At 41.0% G+C, this 25059-nt stretch overlaps 1 protein-coding gene across 1 annotated transcript in view; it reads left to right on the top strand.

Annotated features, from left to right (window-relative positions):
- The window catches only part of SPTLC2 (serine palmitoyltransferase long chain base subunit 2), a 93614-nt gene extending 70849 nt beyond the window's left edge, over positions 1–22765 (top strand). The window contains exons 10-12 of the mRNA XM_021099554.1: positions 11241–11376; positions 14484–14613; positions 18668–22765. Coding sequence (XP_020955213.1) covers positions 11241–11376; positions 14484–14613; positions 18668–18787 — 386 coding nt within the window. The 3' untranslated portion in view covers positions 18788–22765. The remainder of the gene's footprint in view (positions 1–11240; positions 11377–14483; positions 14614–18667) is intronic.

Here is a 25059-nt window from a genome sequence, read left to right as displayed (position 1 = left end):
CCCTTTTAAAATGGAAGTCAAGGGAGTTCCCGATGTGATTCAGCAATAATGAACCCAGCTAGTATCCATGAGGACATGCGTTCAATCCCTGGCCTCACTCAGTAGGTTAAGGATCTGGCATTGCCATGAGCTATGGTGTAGGTCGAAGGTGAGGCTCAATTCCTTCATTGCTGTGGCTGTGGTATAAGCCGGCAGCTGCAGCTCCAATTTGACCCCTACCCTGGGAACTTCCATATGCTACAGGTGCAGGCCTAAAAAGCAAAAAAGTTTAAAAATATGAATAAATAAATAAATAAATGAAATGGAAGTCAAATCCTCTAGTTTCCAAAAGAACCCATCCTTCTAATTCAGCAAAAGTGTTAGTCCTAAGAAGTTATTATCTTGCTGGTGTTACCATATTTTTCAGGATTTTGATTTCAGTCTTTTTAGAAAGCACAGTTTCAGGAGAACCTTTGTTGTACATAGATACGATATCATGCTCACCTGAAGATGTTTAAATGTTTTTAATCCCAAATTGACATTTTCAGTAAACATGGAGCATTTGTTTGTGCTTTGGTATTATAGTCATGTCACTTAACTTTCCTTTGCTGAATAGTTATGACTCCATCGCACCCTAATAATGTGAATTGTAATGTCCCATAGCTCTCCTAAAAGCCATTTTTTGAGCAGGCAATCTGAATCAGATTTGTTAGTAATACCTCATCCGAGCATTTCATCATCTTCTCCCTCTTGACAAAATATGTATGAGAAAAACTAACAATAAAACATCTAAGGAAGAAATGATTTTATTGGGAGAGTTCCCTGATGGCTCAGCAGGTTAGGGATCCAACATTGTCACTGCTGTGGCTGTGGTTACAGCTATGGTACAGGTTCATTCCCTGGGTTGGGAACTTCATGGCATGGGTGCAGCCAAATTAAAAAAAAAAAAAAAAAAAAAGACTTTATAGGAATGAAAGTAGTTGCACAAATAAAACTGAAAATTTTTTTTGGCCAGTGTTGTCTGATTTGTGCATTCATTTATATGATTTTTTTTTTTTTTTTTTTTTTTTTAAGGGAAGAAGGGAAGGGCCAGCTCTTTTATGCTTTCATTTCCTGCCTCAGGGCAAGGGCTTTAACTCCAAAGCACTGTTTAACACTTCTCCTAACAGTACTAAAAATGGTGTTTCTCTAGTTTTGTCTTAAACAACAAAGGCTAAATGGAGAATGCTTGAGCCTGCCCCTGTAATGTCTAGATGGTTTTGTTTTAACTAAAAGGGTGATTTTTGAATAGTAATTAGGTATATATAAGATTACAAAATGAGATATCAGAAATTTAACCTCATTCCAGTTTTTTCCCAGTTTATTTCCCAAGTACTTAAAATTTATTTTTTATTAAAGTATATAGTATCAGAGTTCCTGTTGTGGCTCAGCGGTTAGCAAACCCAGCTTATATTCATGAGGATGTGGGTGTGATCCCTGGCCTTGCTCAGTGGGTTAAGAATCTGGTGTTGCCGTAAGCCATGGTGTAGGTCGCAGACACGGCTTGGATCTGGTGTTGCTGTGGCTGTGGTATAGGCTGGCAGATGTAGCTCTGGTTAGACCCCTAGCCTGGGAACCTCCATATGCTGCGGATGCAGTCCTGGAAAAAAAAAAAAATCTAAAGTATATAGTATCACTATAGATACATTATAAAGTATCATACTGTTAAGTGCAGACATCTTAAGCATCCAGTTCAGTGGATAAATACATACTTGTCTAATCACCACCCAGATCATGTTGTACAACATTTTCAGTATCCCAGGTTATCCTGTGCCTCTTCCCAAATCATTCCTTTTTGCCACAGATAACCACTGTTTTGATTTCTGACACTATAATATTAGTTTCACCTATTTTTTGAACTTCATGTAAGTGGATTCTTACCTATAATACAGTACATGTAATGCTCTTTTAAATCTGGTGTATTTTATTTATCATATATCTTTGAGAGTCATCCACATATTTTGGTGGAACAATAATTCGTTTTGATTCCTGTCCATTATCCTGCTGTTTGAATATGTCACAGTTTATTCATTCTGCTGACAGAAATTGGGTTGTTTCCTGAATTTGGTTATTATTAAGAATGACGTTATAATCCATGCCTTTTGGTATACAACCCTGTTGGGTATGTGTATTTAGAAATGAAATTGCTGAGTCATAGAGTAGGCATATCTTTAGGTTTAGCATTTATTGCCATTTTTACAAAGTATCAGTTTACAGTCTCACTGGCAATATATTCAATATTAATGCCAACACTTGTAACCTTTCCAACTGCCTTTTTTTTTTTTTTTTTTTTTTTTTTTTTTGGTCTTTTTGCCTTTTCTAGGGCCGCACCCATGGCATATGGAGGTTCCCAGGCTAGGAGTCTAATGGGAGCTGTAGCCGCTAGCCTACACCAGAGCCACAGCAATGCGGGATCTGAGCTGCGTCTGCGACCTACACCACAGCTCACGGCAACACTGGATCCTTAACCCACTGAGCAAGGCCAGGGATCGAACCTGCAACCTCACGGTTCCTAGTCGGATTCGTTAACCACTGAGCCACAATGGGAACTCCTCCAACTACTTTAAAAACAGCATTCCATTCCCATTAGGGGAAATGAGAAATAAAAGTAAAATAGAGAAAGAAACATTATTTATTCTTACTGCATATTAGGAACCATATGATTTTATGTTTAATGTGTTTATTCATTTCTTCCTTTTGCCCTATCTTCTCAACCCAACTCAATATTTTGAGACTATTTACTTAATTTCATCCAAGAAAAAAATGTACAAAAGTGAACAGGAAAGAAGATCTAAATAAATGGAAAGATAGCTGTGCCCAAAGGTTGGAGGACCTCATATTGTTAAAGTAGCAGTCCTCCTCAAGTTGATCTATGGATTCAGCAACATCCCTATCAAAATCCCAGCTGTCTGTTTTTCAGAAATTGGCAAGCTAATCCTAAAATTCATATGGAAAAGCGAGAGACCAAGAAAGCCAGATAGTCTGGAAGACTCACATGTCCCAAAGCTGTAGTGACAAGACAGTGTATTAGTCCAAAGAATAGCAGTATTTTTCCCAGGGAGGCAGATTGTATCAGCATATCCAGGAAATCTAAGAAGATTAGGAGCTGTGTAATGGACTATAATGTGAGGGGATCAACTGACTGAATATCATTCATATTTGTGTCCTTTATTTTGAAAGATTTCCGTGAACACTGGAAATGTTATTTTTGAAGTCGCAGACTCACACTCATTTTGTTGGTTGTTATGAGTTACATGAAAGCTCATCAGCTCAATTAAAAATTGCATTGTTGGAGTTGCTGTCGTGGCGCAGCGGAAACGATACCGACTGGGAACCATGAGGTTGTGGGTTCGATCCCTGGCCTCGCTCAGTGGGTTAAGGATCCGGCGTTGCCGTGAGCTGTGGTGTAGGTCACAAATGTGGCTCAAATCTGGCTTTGCTGTGGCTCTGGTGTAGGCCAGCAGCTGCAGCTCCAATTAGACCCCTAGCCTGGGAACCTCCATATGCCACAGGTGCGGCCCTAAAAAGACAAAAGACAAAAAAAAAAAAGAAGAAAAAAAAAGAAAGAAAATTGCGTTGCTATTTAAGCAGATAAAGTACATGCTATATTCTTTGAAGCCTAAGTTCTGAGTGATTAGCACTAATGCTATTTAATACAAAATGCCTGCTGTCTTTTGTATTCTTTACATTATTCAGAAAACTTGTAGCTCATAGAATATTATCTGTTCTGATTGATCTGATTGTCTGGGAGGGCTTACAGAATTTTATTTGAATAGTTTCTTCGAACCTTAAGATTACATGGCTAAGAGTCCTGAGAAATCTGGATTAAAAATTGACAAAAATATTTCTTTTGAAAGTGTTGGAATGCAGTTAGTACGACGTCAAAATCTAGCAGTGGTTAATAAGTAAAAGTCTCAAAGTCTAATTCTCTTTTGTGAAAGTGAGTTAAAGTTATCAACATATAGTGGCTATCAATCCACAGGTATTGTGATGTTCCTTCTTCCTTCATCCTCCCCCCTTTTAGGCTTTCTGTTTCCTTAAAAGAATTAAATTTAAATTTAATGATGCCATTACAACACATCGACTCTTCATATTCATTACTTCCCTCCTTAGTATAAAATTTATCACAAAGAAGTCGAAGACTAAAAAACGACCAGTTAAAGTTATCTGCTCCATTTTCTGGGACATTAGCTACACGTCCATGTTTACTTCCCGCGCCCTCTCTTTCATGCCACACTGTAGACCTTTACTGAGGAGAGTCTAAAAATCGCCTCAGTCTAACAAATCATGACTGACGAAGTCCGAAAAGACAGTCAGCACAGTAAGGTTCATTGGTAAAGTTCAAGAGAATCAGTACAGAGCTTTTCTCCAAATTGCTTTTATGTTTTTTTATCATCCTTAGAAGTAAAGATTTATGTTTGAAAAGTAGGAATGTTGACCTCTTATATTACCATCTGTGTCCTCTCTGAAGCAAGGATGAAGCCCTTTTAAGAGTTAGTATCTTTTTTTAAAAAAAAACAAGGCTAACCTTTCTTTGTTTTTAATTCGTGTTAGACCAGGTATTTGCTGCAGTTCTGCAGTAAGAAAACACCTGGGAGGTCCCTAGTGGCTTAGCGGCATCGCCACTGGCAGGGCTTAGGTTACTGCTGTGGCTTGGGTTCGATCCCCTGCCTGGGAACTTCTGCATATGGTGAGCATAGCCAAAAAAGAAAGAAAACTCCTTAGACCTGAGGTAGCAGATTAGACTTAAATACCATGCTTCTTATATTAATATGAACTGGTATTTCATATGATGTTTAATTCAAAATGGGTAACTATGATGTCTTTAAAATTCAGTATCACTTCAGGAATAAGGGATAATCACCTTCCAATATGTATAGCTGCCAAAGCTAACTGATTTGTATCCACTTAACTTAGCTGCTTTTCCTGTTACTATCTTTGAAATTATTAGGTTGAACCAGAAGAAACTGCCTTTTTAAGGTTAAAAAGTCAAATATTAGCAGTTTCAGGGTTCAGTCTAGTAGTTTGGTAGGATAAATAGACCACTTAATTTCTGTGATTCACAATGAGCATCATTTCTACTTTATCCAGCACTGGTCCTAACTGTTCTCCCGGTCTCCAGCCCCCTACTCACCGGTGATTATTGCAGTTTAGTCTTCCAGATGAGTTTATTGAAGAACTACTTTCCACTTGTCTCATGCATGCCCTGTATTTCCTTAGGCTCTCTCACCCATTCATCCCTATTCCATTCATTTACCAGTAAGTGTCATTTAAAAAGTAAATATAGGAGTTCCCATTGTGGCTTAGTGGGTTAGGAACCTGAGTAGTATCCATGACGATATGGGTTTGTTCCCTGGCCTTCCCAGTGGGTTAAGGATCTGGTGTTGCCGCAAGCTGAAGTGTAGGTGGCAAATGTGGTTCGGGATCTGGCGTTGCTGTGGCTGTGGCTGCGGTATAGGCCAGCAGCTGCAGCTTTGATTTGACCCCTAGCCTGGGCACTTCCATATGTCTCAGATGTGGCCCTAAAAAGGATGGAAAAAAAAAAAGTAAAATACAGATATTGTTACCCAATGAAGTGTTAAACACTTTAAAGTTTGAAAAATACATAATTTCTTGCCATAGTGTAGAAGGAAAGCACTGAACTGGAGTCAACCTTAATCTGCCTCCTACTGAATGGAAGGCTTTAGAGAAAGTAGTTTAATATCCACAGGCCTATTTATTTGTGTATAAATTATAAATACAGTTGACCCGTGAACAATACAGGTTTGAGCTGCCCTGGTCCACTTATACGTGGATATTTTTCAATAGTAAATACTACAGTACTACACAGTCCCTGGTCGGTTGAATCTGCAAATTCAGAGGGACCTCAGCTACAGAGGGTGGACTATAAATTATATGCAGATTAATCCCTGTTGTTCAAGAGTCAACTGTAGTACGTTCTTTTACCATATGCATCTAAAACATTTAAAATCAAATGAAATTTAGCTGTTTAGTTGCTAATTATAGTAATTCTTCCCTTATTTGAGCATGACTAGGATGCTTAATTATATATTCAGGAGACGTGGTTTTTTTTTTTTTGAAGTATGGTTGATTTACAATATTGTGTTAGTTTCGGGTATATAGCATAGTGATTCATTATTTTTGCAGATTATTTTCCGTTATAAGTTATTATAAGATAATGGGTATAATTCCCTGTGTTATACAGTAAATCCTTTTGCTTATCTATTTTATATACAGTAGTTTATCTGTTAATCTCATATTCTTAATTTGTCCCCCCTCCTTCTCTGTCCCCTTTGATAACAAGTTTTTTGTCTGTGTTGGTGAGTCTGTTTCTGTTTTGTTTTTAATTGAAGTATAGTTGATGTACAGTTTTTCAGGCGTATAGCACAGTGATTCAATTATACACACACACACACACACACACACACACATCCCTTTTCAGATTCTTTTCCATACAAGATACTAAATACAGTTCTCTGTGCTGTACAGTTGGTCCTCGTTTATGTATTTTAGATATAATCGTATCTATCGATTAATCCCAAATTCCTGATTTATCCTCCTCCCCTTACCTTCCCCCTTGGCAACCGTAAGTTTGTTCTGTCTGTGAGTCTATTTCTATTTTGTAAATAAGTTCATTTGTATCATTTTTTAGCGTCCACATATAAGTGATATCATGTGATTTTTGTCTTTCTCTGGCTTATTTCACTTATGACATCTCTAAGTATGATAATCTCTAAGTACATCCATGTTGCTGCAAATGGTGTTATTTCATTCCTTCTTGTGGCTGAGTAATATTCCACTGTAATATATATAAATACCACATTTTTATCTATTCACCTGTCAGTGGACTTTTAGGTTGCTTCCATGTCTTGGCTGTTTTAAATAGTGCTGCTGTAAACATTGGGGTACATATATATCTTTACTGATTAGAGCAATGAAATATATCTTTTCATCTTTTCTGAATATATGCCCCTATAAGTCATATCATACAGTATTTCTCTGTCTGACATTTCACTAAGCGTATTATTCTCTAGGTCCGTCCCTGTTGTTGCAAATGGCAGAATTTCATTCTTTTTATGGCTGAATAATACTCCGTATATATATCTCACATCTTTTTTTAAAAATTTTTTTATTAAATATTTTTATTTATTTATTTCAGAAACCACAGTTGTGTGTGTGTGTTTTCGCCATTCTTTTTCTTTTCTTTTTTTTTTTTTGGTCTTTTTTGCTATTTCTTTGGGCCGCTTCCGCGGCATATGGAGGTTCCCAGGCTAGGGGTCTAATCGGAGCTGTAGCCACCGGCCTACGCCAGAGCCACAGCAACGCAGGATCTGAGCCGCGTCTGCAACCTACACCACAGCTCACGGCAACGCCAGATCGTTAACCCACTGAGCAAGCGCAGGGACCGAACCCGCAACCTCATGGTTCCTAGTCGGATTCGTTAACCACTGAGCCACGGTGGGAACTCCTATTTCACATCTTCTTAATCTAGTCGTCTGTTGATGGACACTTGGGTTGTTTCTATATGTTGCCATAGCATAGTGCTGCTATGAACATTGGGGTGTTTGTATCTTTTGAATGAGTGTTTTCTGTTTTTCTTGCTATATACCCAGGAATGGAATTGCTGGATCATAGGATAGTTCTATTTTCAATTTTTTAAGGAACCTCCATACTGTTTTCCATAGTGGCTGTGAGACAGTCTGCATTTGGGACCCTTTGCTGCTGTGGCTGCAGAACTTGCACCTAGACATACATCTCCTTGAGCAACAAAATACAAAGAAACTATAAGGGACTAAAAATAACTGAGTGCATGCTCCGATGGGGCAAATTATGGGCAAGAAGATACAAAAAAACCCTAAAAACCCAGCTGCCATTTCTGAAGAGGCCAGAGCAAGAGCAGGGTACTACACCTGCACACAGCAACACCTGCACCCAGTACGACTGGCACACAGCACCACCACAAGGTTGAGCAGACCACCCCAGTCACCTCTTTGTCCTGACCCCTGGACCCATTCCTACTCTCACCCCATGTAAGGAACCAGCTTGCCCCCACCACCCCTCGAGGAGCAGTCAAGTGAGCAAGGAAACCCATTGCTTGTTTTTGCTCCTCTCTGCTACAGCACGTACACCAATAAGGTCTTGCCTGGATTTCTTGCCTGGTCTCCTGTGAATTTCAGTTGATTAGGGAAGGCCAAAGAATGCAGGCTAGTAGCAGCTGTACCAGCCTATTCCCACCATTATCAGGTGTCCAAGGGTTCCCTTTTATCCACCTCCTCTATTTAGGAGAGAATTCTTTATGATCCAAACTTTATAACTGCCCAAATGAAGGTTGCTAATCTCAGCTCTGATGTCCATGAACACATAAATGGATAAACAAAATGTATATCTTTGCTAAGGAATACTATTCAGCAATAAAAAGGATATGTAAATTGTGAGCTTTCAATGCCTATTCTCCATATCTTCCAGTTAAATATATATGAGTGCTACTTTAGACGGATTTTCTTCTGGGACTCTTATTGTCAGGGAGCAGATTGCACTGCATGGTTCCTTTTGTTATAGAAAACTTGCTTAGAATGATATAGCAATTCGTGGAAAAGTTAAGGTCTAAATCTCCTAACATTTTTTCTTTTCCTTGATAATTCTGGAATGAGAAAAATAATTTTAACAGCAGGTAGATAGTTTATGATGAGAAAAAGGTAGCAAGTTGTAAAATAATTAGTGGTGTAGGAAAAATTAATATGCACTAAATTAGCACTAAAACTGTGCCACCCAGTTTTTTAAAAACTTTAATAAGCTATCATTTATGTACAATAAATTCACCAATTTATTGTACAATTCCATGTGTATAATTCCATGAGTTCCAACAAATGTGTACAGTCATGAACCCATACCATAAACAGGTATAGATGTTTTTGTCACTGTCAGAAAGATCCCTCTTAGCCCTTTGCTGCCAGTCTTCTCTCCACTCCCTGGCAACCACTAATCTGTTTTCTGTTGATGTAATAATAAATGAATTCAAAAGTATATCATCTCTTGTGTTTAGCTTATTTCATTTAACATAATAGTTTTGAGGTTCATCATCATTTTCGCATGTGTCAGTTGTTCCTTTTCCTCTCATCATTCATGTTTCCTCTACCTGAGTGTATGGAGCATATTTATATAATAGCAACTTTAAACCCTTGTCCGCTTATACTTTGTCATTTCTGCCTGTTTCTATTGATAGAACCTTCTCCTGGTTGCTGGGTCATATTTCCTGTTTGAATGCCTGGAATTTTTTTTATTATACTTCAGACATTATGAATTTTACGTTACTAGGGGCTACATTTTGTTGTATTCTGTTTTTTTGGCTGGGGCAGCAGCGGGGGTGGGGGATGCCCGTGGCGTGTGGAAGTAAAGGCCAGGGATTGCTGTATTCCTTTAAGTAATAATGGAGTTTGTTCTTGGAATCAGTTGGAACCTTCTGAGACTTGCTTTTAAGGGCTGTTGGGGTGGGCCAGAGCAACTTTTAGTCTAGGTCTAATTTAGCTCCACTACTAGCGTGATTCTGAGGTCTTTCCATTTTGGTTGGTAAAAATGCAAGCTGTTCCCATTTCTGAATGCCAGGAATTGTTTGGTCTCCTGCTTTCTGCTGGAGCTTTCCCCAGCCCTCAGGTTTCTTCTCATGTGTGTGCAGATCGGCACTTGGCCAAAGGTTCTTCTGTGGATCCCAAAGGTCCCTCTGTGCACTTTCCTCCTCTCCTGTTGTGCTGCCCAATAAATTCTAGCCACCTTGGCTTCCCTGGCTCTATCTCTGGTGTCCTCAACTGATAAGACTGGTCTCCCCATCCCACCCCCAGCAGCCTGGGACCTGTCTCCAGGCGGTACAGGGACAATCCAAAGTCTACCTTTTTATTTCCCTTCTCTCCAGCTTCAGTCCTGCACTGCCTCTGGCCCAGTATCTGAAAACCATTGTTTATATACTCTGTCCAGCTTCCTGTTCTTTACAAGCAGAAACGTAAATCCAGTTCCTGGTACTCTATCATGGATAGAAGTGGAAATCTCTTATTCTAAATGTAGAGTAAGCATGTGTTGGTATTTCTAAGGGAAAGATATATGTCAGAACTTAAGTGATGCACTTCAGAGGTCACACTGACCTAGTCATAGCTTTGTGTACCTCTCTGGTCAACTTGAAATTATTTATATATAGAGTTTTAATTTAGGGTTATGGCTTGCTCTCTGTAACAGAACAATTGTTCTTAGATGATCATAAAGTCAAAACCAGGCCAAATAATTTCGTGAGTTAGCAGTTAGAGAAATATATGTCTTAATCCATTTGTGTTTAGGGACATGAACAAAGGAGGATTAAAAATATGGTTTTAGGGGAGTTCCCATCATGGCGCAGTGGTTAACGAACCCAACTAGTATCCATGAGGACGCAGGTTCGATCCCTGGCCTCGCTCAGTGGATTAAGGACCTGGCGTTGTCATGAGCTGTGGTGTAGGTCGCAGACATGGCTTCAATCCGGCCTTGCTGTGGCTGTGGCTGTGGCATAGGCTGGCGGCTACAGCTCCGATTTGACCCCTAACCTGGGAACCTCCATATGCCGCAAATGCAGCCCTAAAAAAAGATCAAAAAAAAATATATACAGTTCTATGTTGTATGGATATGCTATTGCTAACTGATAGAAGTTTTAGGGAAATGGTGACGTAAACTCGTAAGAGGAAAATGTGGAGCTCTGGATGGCTCTGTCTCTGGACTTATGTGTGAAATTACTTGGAGCACAGTTTTTAGAATGAAATGGAAGTTGAACGACCTAGATTCTAGTCTCAGCTGTGCCACCCAATACTGTGTGATTATAGGCCAATCACCGCCTTTGAGAGTCTCCTAATTTATAAATATATAAAATGAAAATGATAATAAATATGCTACCTACTGCAAAAGGATGGTAGAGTGTTAAATGAGATAGTATTCATGAAAATGTTTGAGGATGCTGATGTGCCATGGAAATACTAGTCCTTTAGCTTTGTTTTGTACATTATTATAAAATCTGCTGTCAACACCTGCTATCCCAGAATGCAAAAGCAAGATATATTTGTTTCTATCTATATTCATACAGTTTACTGTGCAAAAATGTTATGTTGAAAAGAAAGAAACAGACCGATTGATAAAATAGATGAGATTACTGTCTTTTTCCACTCCTTAATTCTTAGCATTATTTTATTTCTCTCTCCGTGATTTTCCAGGCAAAGAATGTATACAGCAGTTAGCCGAAAACACCAGGTATTTCAGGAGACGTCTAAAAGAGATGGGCTTCATCATCTATGGAAATGAAGATTCTCCAGTTGTGCCTCTGATGCTCTACATGCCGGCCAAAATTGGGTACTTTTTTTTTTCAGATTTCATATTGGTCTTTTATTAGACTCAAAGTTTCCCGTGCTGTGAAACTCAGACTTACGTATTTTATTGGGGAAAATTATCTTGCCCTCATTATGTTAACCTTCATTTGCTCGATGTGCCATAGATTAGATAGTGAATCCCAATTTGTAAAAAATGTGAACTGTTAGTCTTTCATTAAACAAACATCTGAGTGTAATGCACTCTTCTAGGGGCTTGAGATAGAACAGTGAACAAAACACAGAAATAAAAATCCGGTGTTCCCGTCGTGGCGCAGTGGTTAACGAATCCGACTGGGAACCATGAGGTTGCGGGTTCGGTCCCTGCCCTTGCTCAGTGGGTTGACGATCCGGCGTTGCCGTGAGCTGTGGTGTAGGTTGCAGACGCGGCTCGGATCCCGCGTTGCTGTGGCTCTGGCGTAGGCCGGTGGCTACAGCTCCGATTCAACCCCTGGCCTGGGAACCTCCATATGCCGCGGGAGCGGCCCAAGAAATAGCAACAACAACAAAAAGACAAAAGACAAAAAAAATTTAAAAAAATTAAAAAAAAAAAAAAGGAATAAAAATCCCTGTCCTTGTGGAGCTTATGCTCTAGTGGGGCAAGGGTCAGAAAAATATAATAAGTAAGTAAATTATGTGATATGTTAGAAGGTATTAAATGTTATGGGAAAAAATAGAGCAAGATACGGGGTATTGAGAGTGCCCCGTAGGTGGGAGGTTACAGCGTTAATAAATGAGGTGGGCACTGTGAGCCTCAGTGGAAGGGAAGATGACGTCTGAGCTTGAATTAGCTGAGCAAGTTAGCCACTCGGAGGAAGAAGCTTCTGTGCAAAGGCCACAATGCAGTAACATACTTAGCGAACGGAAGACTAGCAGGAGATGAGAGGAGCTGGAGTGCAGTGCCTAAGGCGAGCCGTGAGCCGTGAGGTCAGCTGTGTTATTGCACAGTTACCAGATGTGCACATTACACCAGCCTTTTTGGCTTGTGCAAAGTGTATATAATGGAAATCTTTGCCCTAGAATAGCTTTCAATGTATTTGAGAAGTCTAGATGTAAAACGAAACCAAAATATATTTGAAAATCTAATATTAAGTTAGTATAATTAGTTTCCAAATAAGTATGTGCAAAATTATACCAGAGATATAAAATAAAGGAGTTATCTACTTAAAATAGGCTCAGTTAAAAAAAAGCACATCTTTGAGTTCCCTAGGGGCCTTGCAGCTGGGGACTCAGTGCTGTCACTACTGTGACTTAGGTTACTCCCGTGGCCTGGGTTGGATCCCTGGCCCAGGAACTTTCACATGCGGTGTGTGTGGCCAAAAAAAAAACAAAAAAAAACAAAAAAAAAAAAACCGCGCACATCTTTTCAGATCTGTGAGCTCTGACTTGATCTTAAATACAAAATTGGATACGGATCATTTCTCAAGTTTAATTGAACTCATTAAAGGAACAAACGTCTTTATTCATCTTTGAATCCCTAGTACCCATCACAGTCTCTGGCACTCAGTAAATGTTTATTACAGTGAATATAGGAAGGAAAATTAAATCAGAGAACCTGGAGATATGGCAATTCCAAAGATAGTAAGGGGAAGATTGGGAAAGGGTGCTCATTGAGGAAAAGCAAGGAGTTCCATTTCCAGCAGGAAGTCCTATGGGCATTTGGCATTATGGCCTTCGGAAGAGATGATAGGAATGAACCAAAAGCAAAGGTGTAAGATTTCCCTCATTCTTCTCAACGTGGAATTATCATAAATAAGCTCAAAAAGTTAGCTGGTCTGGAGGACTGACTTAGTCCGGAAGCCTTTCTATAGAGAGGACTTTGTCTGATTTAATCTACACAGGTGAACCTGACCGTGGACATTATAATAAAGATTTAGAGAGAGTAAGGCAGAATTCAAATAAAGCACTAGACAGTTTGGGAGCATGTGCCAAAGATGCAGGGCGCTCAGGCTTGGCCTGACCCAAAGGAGACACATTGAAGATGATGTACTGGTCCTGGAAGGAGTGGGGAAACCTGGGGCTGTTACCAGGGTATCTGAAGTGAGGGGGATTTTTTATTCTCAAACAAATGCTTTAGACAGCTAAGGGAAGAGTCAGAAAGGAATTAGATAGGTCTGCAAGAGAAAAGAATAAAGAATAACATAATCTTGTAAATAACAAAATTTAACATCAAAGTTAGAATTTTGTTAATTAGGCAAGATATAGATGTGGCATAATGTCACTTGCCTCGTTTGGCTTGGGATGGGGGTTAAACAAGAATCGTGTAGTCTGGGTGGTCTTCTGAAGGCTGGAGGTGAGCTGGCCAAAGGAAGCCCCAAATTCAAAGGCAGCCCAACACCCAAGTCCATCAAAAAAAATGCCTGGTCTGGAGAGCTAATGTTCAGCCTTTCCACTGGCAGAACGATGTCCATGTTACAGCAAGTCCTCTGCGTCCTTGATCTTAATAATTTTCTTAAACTGCCAAGCATAACATTTCAAGGACCAGGTTTTAAACTCAAGTTCATTTTGAAACCTCTGAACCACTGTTACATGTCAAGGACACCTCAAGGCTACAGTTGCAAATTACTTTAGGTAAGCCCTATTAAAAATTGGTCTCTGCCAACAATATTCTTTCACCTTTGTGAAGGAAACCATTTGGAAGAAGACCACTTCAGGATTGAATAAAAGAGGTCTTCATGAACTGTCAGGGTTTTGTTTTTGTTTTTTTTTTTTTTGTCTTTTTTTGCTATTTCTTGGGCTGCTCCTGTGGCATATGGAGATTCCCAGGCTGGGGGTCCAATCGGAGCTGTAGCTACCGGCCTACGCCAGAGCCACAGCAACGCGGGATCCAAGCCGCGTCTGCAACCTACACCACAGCTCATGGCAACGCCGGACCAAACCCGCAACCTCATGGTTCCTAGTCGGATTCATTACCACTGCGCCACGACGGGAACTCCTGAACTGTCAGTTTTAACTTTCATAGAGGTTAGAAGAAAATTCCTAATAGAAGTCTCTAGTGTCTGGATCACCCAGGAGCTTAAATCCTTCGGGACTGCAAGACTTTCGTACCGTGTGCTTTATTATTCTTCCTGTTTTCTTATTTCCCCTCTGCAGCGCCTTTGGGCGGGAGATGCTAAAGCGGAATGTCGGTGTCGTTGTGGTAGGATTTCCTGCTACCCCAATCATCGAGTCCAGAGCCAGGTTTTGCCTGTCGGCAGCTCATACCAAAGAAATACTTGATACTGTAAGTAGATCATCTGTTGATCCTGATGTTCTTTGAGCACCTAAGATATTTACTGGTAAAGCAGAGGAGGGAGTATGCAAGGCTGCTTACAAACAGCAAAACTGTTAGCATCATCCACCAGGCCCCACGTGATCAGGGCTCTGGGGAGTTTTCTGGCTTCTGGCTTCAGCTTATTCCACCTTCTCCTTTATTACATTCTCTACAGCTCGATCATTCTCTTTCTGCTCTAGCTGTTTCTCCTCTAGGCTTTCTTCAGTGTTGTTCTGCCTGTGGAATTTTCTCTCTGGACTCTCCTCTCCCCTTTGCCTGGCTAACTGCAACTCATTCTTCACATCTATGCTTAAAAGAAACTTGCTCAGGGCTTTTACCAAACCCTCTTGCAAGATGTTTCCTGGAATCTTAAGACCCTCCCTTAGGAGGCTGTTTACACCTGTAATTATTTAATGGCAGTCTTTTCTGTTGATAAATCTTAAGGAAGAACTAAGTCTGTTTTTCTGATTCTGTATCTCCTGAACCTACCACAGTGCCCAGCACATAGTAGGGGCTCATAATTATTACTGAATGTAAATACTTATGGTCTCTTAATATGTTCTCATCTCTCTTTTTTTTAACCTTATGGTTCCTAGTCAGATTTGTTTCCACTGCAGCACAACGACCACGAGGGGAATTCCTACACTGTGTCTTCTAACAACAGTTTTTACTCCTGATAACTGTACACATTCATGAAACAATTTAAATGTAACCAGGATATCTCAGTAGGTTTCTGTTGCCAACTAACATGTTTGCCAATTGAGAGTTCTAATCTTTTTCATAGGATCTACTTGGAGGGATTATTTGACTTTGCTTTCCCTTTAGTTGTTTTTTTTTTTTTTTTTTTTTTTTTTTTTTTTTTTTTTTTTTTGTCTTTCTGCCATTTCTTGGGCCACTCCTGTGGCATATGGAGGGTCCCAGGCTAGGGGTCTAATCAGAGCTGTAGCCGCCAGCCTACACCAGAGCCACAGCCACGCAGGATCCGAGCCGCGTCTTCGACCTATGCCACAGCTCATGGCAACACCGGATCCTTAACCCATTGAGGGAGGCCAGGGATCAAACCCGAAACCTCATGGTTCCTAGTCGGATTTGTTAACCACTGAGCCATGACGGGAACTCCCCCTTTAGCTTTTTTAAGCATAAAGTATATTTTTTTTTTACTGGAAATAGGTTTGTTGAAGTCATTTTGTCTTATGGTTTTTTTATGGAAGAAAACATGAACATTATGAGATACAAATGAACTTTTATTTATTAATGGGCCCTGTGACATGAATAGACAATGCTATAAAATTGACACAGAAAAACTAACTCTCTAGAGCTAATAAACATATTCAGCAAACTGCAGAGTAAAAGATAACATAAAAGAAATTAGTGTATTTCTGGAGTTCCTGTCATGGCTCAGTGGTTAACAAATCCAGCTAGGAACCATGAGGTTGTAGGTTCGATCCCTGGCCTCACTCAGTGGGTTAAGGATCTGGTGTTGCTGTGAGCTATGATGTGGGTGGCAGACACGGCTCGGATCTGGCGTTGCTGTGACTGACTGTGGTGTAGGCCGGCATCTACAGCTCTGATTAGACCCCTAGCCTGGGAACCTCTATATGCCACGGGTGTGGCCCTAGAAAAGAAAAAAAAAAAAAAAAAAAGACAAAAAATATATTATACTAAGTGAAAGATGATACAGAAGACCACATTTATATGAAATGTCCAAAATAAGTAAATTCATTGGGTCAGAAAACAGATTGGTGGTTGTCAGGGCCTAGGGAAAGGAAGAATGAGGATATGAGCATGGGGTTTATTTTTTGAGATGATGATACTTTCAAATTAGATAGTGATGAAAATTATACAACTCTGAACTGTAAACATTTTAAAAGGTAAATTTTGTGGCATAAAAAAATTGTATCTCAGTAAAGCTGTTGTCTTAAAAATGGGGCGTTTCCTGATGGCTCAGTGGGTTCAGGATCCAGTATTGTCACAGCTGCGGCGTGGCTTCAGTCCCTGGCCTGGGAATTACTGCCTGAGGAGGAGGATGGAGGACTCATTCAAATAGAACTTTGCCCACCACTCATCTGTGCCCTGGGTTACAGAGTGCGTGGCCTCTGGGGGTCCACAGTAAAGCAGGTCCCCAACAAAAAAAAAAAAAAAAGAGAGAGAGAAGATCAAGATTATTAGCTCAGGTGGCACAGCTCTCCTAGAATATTTTCTTTTTCAAGGACTATACTCAACCCTATAGCTAACGTGCTTTTTCCCTGTGATCCCATCTTACCCTGTGATCCAGAGATTCAGTGTAGACGACTTGTTAACAAATGGTGCTACTTGTCATGGTTCCTTATTTCTAATCTAACCAGGTAAACCCCACATCATGGTCAGCAGTTTCCAGTTACAATGTCTTTTATGTAAATAAAACCTATTCATCGGAGATACTCGGTTTTGGGATCAGCCATAAATAATTTGATATCTAGATCCCTTTGGGCTACTGTGGGTTTTATCCATCTCTATTCATTTTCTTTTTTATATTGATGAAAAAATAATCAGGTTCTTCTGAAGTTAGGTTCATCAGTGTCTTTACTTTGTGATCTTAGTAAGTCATATATTGTTTTAAATTAATAAATTCTATATCAGAGGTCAGGGTAATAAATGGCTAATGGCTTCTCCCAGCTGAAATTCAATCTTAAATTGTTTCCATATGGATTTAATTAAACTTTTCAAAGGTGCCACTGTTCTGATAGCATATTGAAGTCCACCTCTTATTTCCATTCTATATTTTTCACATTTGGCGTGAAGAATTTTTTTTTAATGCTAGCATAAATAAGGAATACTATTTATTGATGGGGTTTTTTTTCCCTCTCTACAAACACTGATTTTTAAAAGTTAAATTTAAGAACGGGTATAGAATCTGTTTACTCATAATCAGTGGATTCTCTTTTCTGAACTAGAAGGTGTACATTTTCATATGGACCTAAAACCATGAAAGTGGACGGAAGATTTGATGTGTTGGAAATTAGGGAGAGTCGCCCTCAGGCAACAGGACTTCTGCTGCTCACAGTACCTTTTCTTAGTCTAATAAGATGGTGTCTTAGAGTCATTGTCTCCAAAGCTGAGGTCTGTAGACACCTTAGGCAACACCCACAAAGCCTGCATGCTGCAGCCAAAAAAAGATAATCTCTCAATGTTAGGGTTTGGAGGTTTTATTTATTTATTTTTAAATTAATTTATTTATATATTTTCTTTTTTGGCCACCCTGCTCTGAGCTACAGTTGCAGTCTAGGCTGCAGCTACAGCTTAACCCATTGTGCTGGGTGGGGGATTGAACCTGTGTCCCAGCACTCCAGACACAGCAGATCCTGTTGCACCACAGCAGGAACTCCCAGGGTTTGGAGGTTTTAAATCAGACCTGAGTTTAAATGTTGACTCTGTTCTTTCCTTGCTGGGTTCCACTTTTTCTTTTTGGCCACACCTGCGGTATGTGGAAGTTTCCAGGCCAAGGATCAAACCCGCATCACAGCAGCAACCCCAGCCACAGCAGTGACAGTGCCAGATCGTTAACTCACTGCGCCACCCGGGAACTCTCCACCTTTCCTTGCTAAGTCTGCACAGCAGCCCACTTCAGAAACTCTCTTCATCTTGCATCTAGGAAGCGTCCCAGTGCAAACTCCTCATCACTTTTCTGGTACTGTGATAGCAGAGAGAGCAAGTGCTAGAGCCTGAAGGGAGAGATGACAAATTGTAGCCAGCCTGGCAAAGTCAGGGTACACTTTCTTCTCCCAAGCATATCATACTTTGATGAATCATACCCTTTACCCTGCACCCCTGCTCTTCACAACCTATTCTTCGTGGTCAGCCTGCCGTCCTTCTCAAAAAGCAGCTCTTTCCATGGCTGGACTGTAGTCTGCTCAGAGTAAATGCACTGGACACGGTCCCACCACAGAATAACCTTACCACGATCGTTTTTAGGAAATTAAAGCACCCAAGGGTGCCTTCATCCTCCTGGCTCTGACTAACCTCTGCTCTGTCTTGTACATTTTAGGCTTTAAAGGAGATAGATGAAGTCGGGGACCTGTTGCAGCTGAAGTATTCCCGTCATCGGTTGGTACCCCTACTGGACAGGCCCTTTGATGAGACTACATATGAAGAAACAGAAGACTGAGCCTTTTTGGTGCTCCCCTTGAGGGCCTCTCCCGCCCCCAGGACAGCGTGTGGCCTTTCTGAGCCAGTTCCAGGAACCACACTTCTGTGGCCGACTCACGTGCAAGACATTTCCTCAACTACTGACGGTGGCCACCTCCACTCTAAATGGCATTTTGTAAATAGAAACTGCTTCACATCCTTCCTTTGCTACAGTTCACCGTTTAAAAAAGAGGTGACTCACTTTGCTTTTTTGTGCATTAAAAAGTATGTTTTATTTTTTAACTACTCCACTTGTGACATCACGCTGACCCTAGCCTGCCTCTGGCTAACCTCGAAGGCCTTTTTCCTCTCCCAGCCACTTCCCAGACATGGGCGCATTGAAAGGTCCTGCTGGCCCTGACTCTGTGGCCTCAAGACTCCGCTGGCCCTCCTCCCGGGGAGCAGGTGCCTTCCACTTACTTCCAGTCCAGGTCTCAGAGGTTGCCAGTCTTGGAATCTTTCTTTAACCTGCCACATAACCCAAGTGTTTTAATGCGTCTTAAGTTTATCCATTTGAGAAAAACAGTAAATGCTAATCCTGCTGAAACTCCCCCTCATTGTGTGACCCTCCCTGGCCAGGAGCCTCCAGGGATGGGGCTTAGTCCATTCTCTTCTGGTGACCAGATGTTTCTTCGTAATTGTCACCATCTGAGGGCATGTCCAATTTCGGGATTCTTCCCAAGCTATAATCCTACACTCCCACCTCTATTTAAAACACTTAAATTGTTTTAAAAGCACCCACATCCCACCCCAGTCAGACGTCTGTGGTGAAGCTGACTTGCACCCCACTATTCTGAGTACAAAGCTGCTCGATAGAGTGACTTGTACTTCTCTGGGGTAAGAGGGCAGGGGCCGTGTGGAAGGAATTGATGGCTCCTTACAGTGTCTGTGGTTTAGTTCTTATTACTTTCACATTTTCAAAATTGGGACAGCCCCTGCCTGGGTCTGGGTCCAGATTAGGACTTAAACTGATGAAAGAAAATGTTGGTAAATTCTCTGCTCAGAAATCATTTATCATGTTCCTAATTTAAGGATTAAACTTTTTAATTTACTCTTTTCAGGAGATGACCCATTTAAATATCACTGTCTGTGTGCTGGTTCTCCTTCATTCTTGATGTTCTCACGCAGTTCTAACCTGGCATTGGGGGTCTAGAGGCGCCATCTCCTTCCGCTACCACCCCCCCCCTTTTCCCTTGAGAAATCCCGAACGTGTTTTTCTGTGCTAAACTGGGATCCTCTGTTTTGACTTTTCATACCAGGTGAGGGGACTTCTTTCAGAGAGCTTTATACTGTTCAACCAAAGAACACATCTGAAAGTCACCATTGGAAAAGTTCCCTTTATTGCTTGTTTTCTGTTACGCTTAAGTGAAGAGAACTCTTGACTTTTTTCCTACCCAAGATCAGCTTGTCTTTTAATAGCCGTCAAATATCATGGGGGGAGGGATTGGAAACAAAATGGAAAAACATTGTGTGAAAGTTTTTGCACGTCATATTTTTTGAAATTATTCCTTTGATTGGTAAAAACTCTCAGCCCAGATTCTCCTAAGCATCTCGTCATCAGCTGTGGTATGTTTGTGCAGGTACATGTGGTGGAGGATGTAAGCAATGCTATTATTGTTTGTGAAGTTTTATTTTCATGTCTTTTTTTGCTTGTTAGGGCCGCATCCATGGCATATGGAAGTTCCCAGGCTAGGGGTCAAAGAATCGGGGCTACAAGCTGCTGGCCTACACCGAGCCTTGTCTGTGACCTGCATCACAGCTCACGGCAAAGCTGGATCCTTAACCCGCTCAGTGAAGCCAGGGACTGAACCTGCATCCTCATGGATACTAGTCAGGTTCCTTTCCACTGAGCCATAACCGGAACTCCTGTTTTCATGTCTTAAGTTACCTTTGGTCACTCTCAGCATCTGAGAGCCTTAAGCCCTTGAAATATTCTAAGGTTTTATTTTACCTTTGTAAAGAGTAGAAAAAGGTGAATAAAAAAAAAAAACCAAGTACAGATGCAGGGACTGTATTTAGCATGTACAAGTTGAAGTAAAAAAAGATACCACTTGGTGGTAACTAAGTAATTCGTCTTGTAAAATAAAATACATTACTAACCTTTCCCGCATATCTAGGTCCTCACCATAGACACCGTTAGAACACTAGAGAGCTTTTGCATTGTAGCTGCTATTTCATGGTAGAGGGTCCATGAAAAGTCATAAACATCAAGCAGTAAACTTACCAGCTAGTCCTTTCTTTTGGCTTGCATGAAGTCACTGTAACTTAAAATGTCAGTTAGTATGGGCATTGAAAATATATGTGTGTAAATATATATATATGCACACATGTATGTGTGTGTGTGCATATATATATATATCACTTTGCTTGTGCAGTTAGTTCTGGATAAATGCAGTTAAGTTACAGATTTATTTTGAAGCGTTAAAACTCCTGTGATCTCTCCAGGACATCTACTTTCTAGAGGACAAAACATACACACTGGTTGTCTCTTCTTGAAACTGTAATATAAATCTAGGGTCCAGTCATATCACAAGTATCATCTAACCAAGCACTTGGGGAAATACAAGTGTATATAAATACAGTCATTGGGAATGAGGAGACATCTGGGATAAATAAGTCTTGTTTTAAGTACATGGTTTAACACAACCTGCTTCAGGAATCTGATGGGATTCAAACAGGTATTAGCTAACCATTACTACCAAGGAGGATGATCAGAGTTAGTTAATAGAGGCGTGACTAATCCTTCTCACTTTTCCTCATTGCTCTTTTCATTTAGCGTTGTCTTTACGTATTTCAGGTTCATCCAACCTCCTGCAGATCACATCAGAAACTAGGAAGTTTAACTAGGGGACATCAAAATCACACCCAAAGAATGGATCAAGTGGCAGTGGCCAGTTCTCCTCCCATGTTGATTTTAAAAGCTTTACCCTAGAATATGGCATAAATTCTAGAGCAAGTGAATTTTGAAAGACAATGTTCAGGGGCAGGGTCTTTGGAGCACTAAGCTTTTTGCTTTGCTTTGGGAATTTCTTCCCTTTAAAAAACATTCTCGTCTCTAGACCCTAGAGTACTGCTTGGTTGCTTTGACAAACATTGGCATCTTAGTCCTTTCATCACGATCTTAAACTTTCGTGATAGGGTGAGGATTTCAGGTGGTCAAACACGCTTCATCCTCACGGAGTCATGCAAGGTGAACAGAAATACCTGACTCACCTACTAAGGGCTGAGTGTTTGCCTAATGCCCTTTCAGAGGCAAAGGCCCTGTTTCTTCCCTCACAGCCCCCTTTCCAAATTGATGAGGATCTCTGGCCCCTAGTCATGCTGGTCATGAAGGTTGATTTCACACCAGTAAAATAAATCAGTGTAGCCCAAAGGGGTTATGAAGGGAGAGTTAGAGCAAACAGTTGTTGAGCAGCTGTTTGCTTAAGCAGCCTCAGAACCTGTAGATGTGCTGCTGCAACCTGCTTAACACGGAGGTTCCGTGTCCAGCAGGCTTCTGAATCTGTTAAGCCTGAATCAGAATACCTTCCATGTGAAGAAAGGCATGTCCATTCTCTCCTCAGCTTTATCCACATGAAATGTAGTGTTCAGTTGCCATGTGCCCAGATAGCTACAAGGTAGAAGCCTGGCTTCCTGCCTCATCGTACAGAAGAAATGCCAAGACTAGCCAGTGACCCCTTTGCTTTTAATTGTGTAGAACATGCTGTTGCACCCCCTTTTGCTGTAGATTAAATCTTTTCTAGGGAGGAAACCAAAGGAGCTAGCTCGAGAACCTAATGGAAATGTTTACTCCAATCTCTGCTGAGTCTGGAGGTATCACATTCCCAGTCATCCTCGGGACTGGCCTGGTGGGGGCGCTGTGGGCAAAGTCTTGTTTACTACATAATGCACATGATAAATGGCCTTATAAACTGATTCTTTGTGGTATGATGACTTATAATAAACTGACCCTAAAGAACGCAGTGGCTTTTAAACTGCCATTACCTTGTTTTTAATGAAGCCATACCTGAAGCTCTGATCTTTGGGAGCAGTTGTGGGGAGGTTGAAGGAAAGGTAAAAATTAGAGCAGTACCCTGCTGTTGTGCCAAGTGGCCTGCCTTGCTGCCATTTGCATGGATAAATGAGTCCTTCCATGCAGGGGGAGCCTTCAGCCCATGCAATCTGGTTTTTTTTCAGCACAATTCCCAAGTGTCTGGGGCAAAGCCTGGTTGCTTGGCTCAGGCCTTCCAAGGACATGTGGGACACATCCCTGACTGAGTCCTGGGTCGGAGTAGTAACCTGACTTCATCCTTACATTAGGTCTTGTTACATCAGAGGCGAGAGTGGCTGGATGACAGAAAGCATCTTCACAGGGTGTCAGCCAGCTTGCCCACACAATCTTGATGATCCCTCTCTGGATAAAAGTCGCTAATATTAAGAGAAGGGGAGAGAGAGAATAAGAATAGAGAAATAGCTTATGGGGAGTTGAGGTCTTATTTTCATTCCTGTAAACTGGAGTTGCAAGAGATGCTGCAATGGTTATCACAGTCCTGTAATGCTTATATAATCTGAGAAAGTGAGAGAAGGGGAAATGTGAATAAAATTTTTAAAAATTTAGTCATGTGTTAAAATGTCACTCTTTTTCTCCCTTACCCACCCCCCCACCCCCCTCTTCCTTTTTTGCCAGATGATTTATTTTTTTGCTTTGGGGGATGACTGTCAAGCTATAAATAATGGGTTGGGGTAGGTGTATGCATTTCAAGAGTGCATGTTAAGAGCCGAAGGGGAACTACCTGAGATAACTTAAGAACCATCCCATGCTAATAGAATGTTTTGCTCCAATAAAGTACTCGGAAAGCTGTATCTGCCTTTATTCATTCAACCCATAAATACTGAGTGCTGTTTCCATGCCAGGCAGCGCATTGAGCATTACCAATAATAGCAAAAAAACCCCTACAGGAGTTCCCGTCGTGGCACAGTGGTTAACGAATCCGACTAGGAACCATGAGGTTGCGGGTTCGGTCCCTGCCCTTGCTCAGTGGGTTAACGATCCGGTGTTGCTGTGAGCTGTGGTGTAGGTTGCAGACGCGGCTCGGATCCCGCGTTGCTGTGGCTCTGGCGTAGGCTAGTGGCTACAGCTCCGATTTGACCCCTAGCCTGGGAACCTCCATATGCCGCGGGAGCGGCCCAAAGAAATAGCAAAAAGACAAAAAAAAAAAAAAAAAAACAACAACAAAAAAAAAAACCTACAAATCCTGCTTGCTAGTAAACAAATACGCACATGAATTATATATATCACATTAGAATGGCTAAGTCCCATGAAGGAAAGGTAAAGAGCAGGATAAAAGATTAGAACCAGTGTCTCATTTAGACAGGAGGTGATGGAGGAAACTTTTCCATGGAATTTAGTCATGTGTTCGTGTGATAGTCTGAAAGTTAGTGTGGTTGATAATCGGTGAGCAAAGGGGACAGTGGTGAGGTGGGGCTCGCCAGGAGGAGGTAGGTAGAAGCCTGCTGTTGTGGTGAGGGTTTTATCTTGTCCACTGAAAACTAGTGAAAAGTTTTAGGAGTTTCTTTGACCCCTAGCCTGGGAACTGCCGTTTACCGCAGGTGTGGCCCTAAAAAAACAAACCAAAAAAACCCTCAAAAATAATAAAATCATGACTCTTACAGATATAAAAATAAAACATTTAATTGGAGTTCCCGTCACGGCTCGGTAGTTAGCGAACCTGACGAGTATACATGAGGACATGGGTTCAATCCCTGGCCTCGCCTCACTCGGTGGGTTAAGGATCTGGCGTTGCCATGAGCTGTGGTGTAGGCCAGCAGCTATAGCTCCAATTGGACCCCTAGCCTGGGAACTTCCATATGCCTCAGGTGCAGCCCTAAAAAGACAAGGAAAAAAAAAAACATTTTATTTAACTTATTAATGAGGACACTGGTAAGGGTTTTACAACCAATTCAAAGGAGATACTGGAAAACAAACTTTCAAAGGTCAGGAATAGTGAAACGAATGTTCAAATGAAGACAAAACTGATTTCTTCCATAGTGGGGGAGACCAGTCAATCAAACCCCCACAGGATAAGACAAAATTTGCATTTCTATAGACAATAATTATTTTGCTTCTCTATTAGTTACCTACCAAGCTACAAAGTTGTAAAATGGCCCCAAGACAGTGAAAGACTAGATCTGGTAACTCAAAAGGAAGAACTGTAGGTAGACAATGCACTGTTGTCCACTGAAGCATATTTTTTTCTGCAGTGCACAAAAAGA

The sequence above is a fragment of the Sus scrofa genome, chromosome 7, assembly GCF_000003025.6.
Source record: "Sus scrofa isolate TJ Tabasco breed Duroc chromosome 7, Sscrofa11.1, whole genome shotgun sequence".
Taxonomy (NCBI): Eukaryota; Metazoa; Chordata; class Mammalia; order Artiodactyla; family Suidae; genus Sus; species Sus scrofa.
The sequence above is the reverse complement of the archived record's forward strand: the minus strand, read 5'-3'. Positions and strand labels throughout refer to the sequence as shown.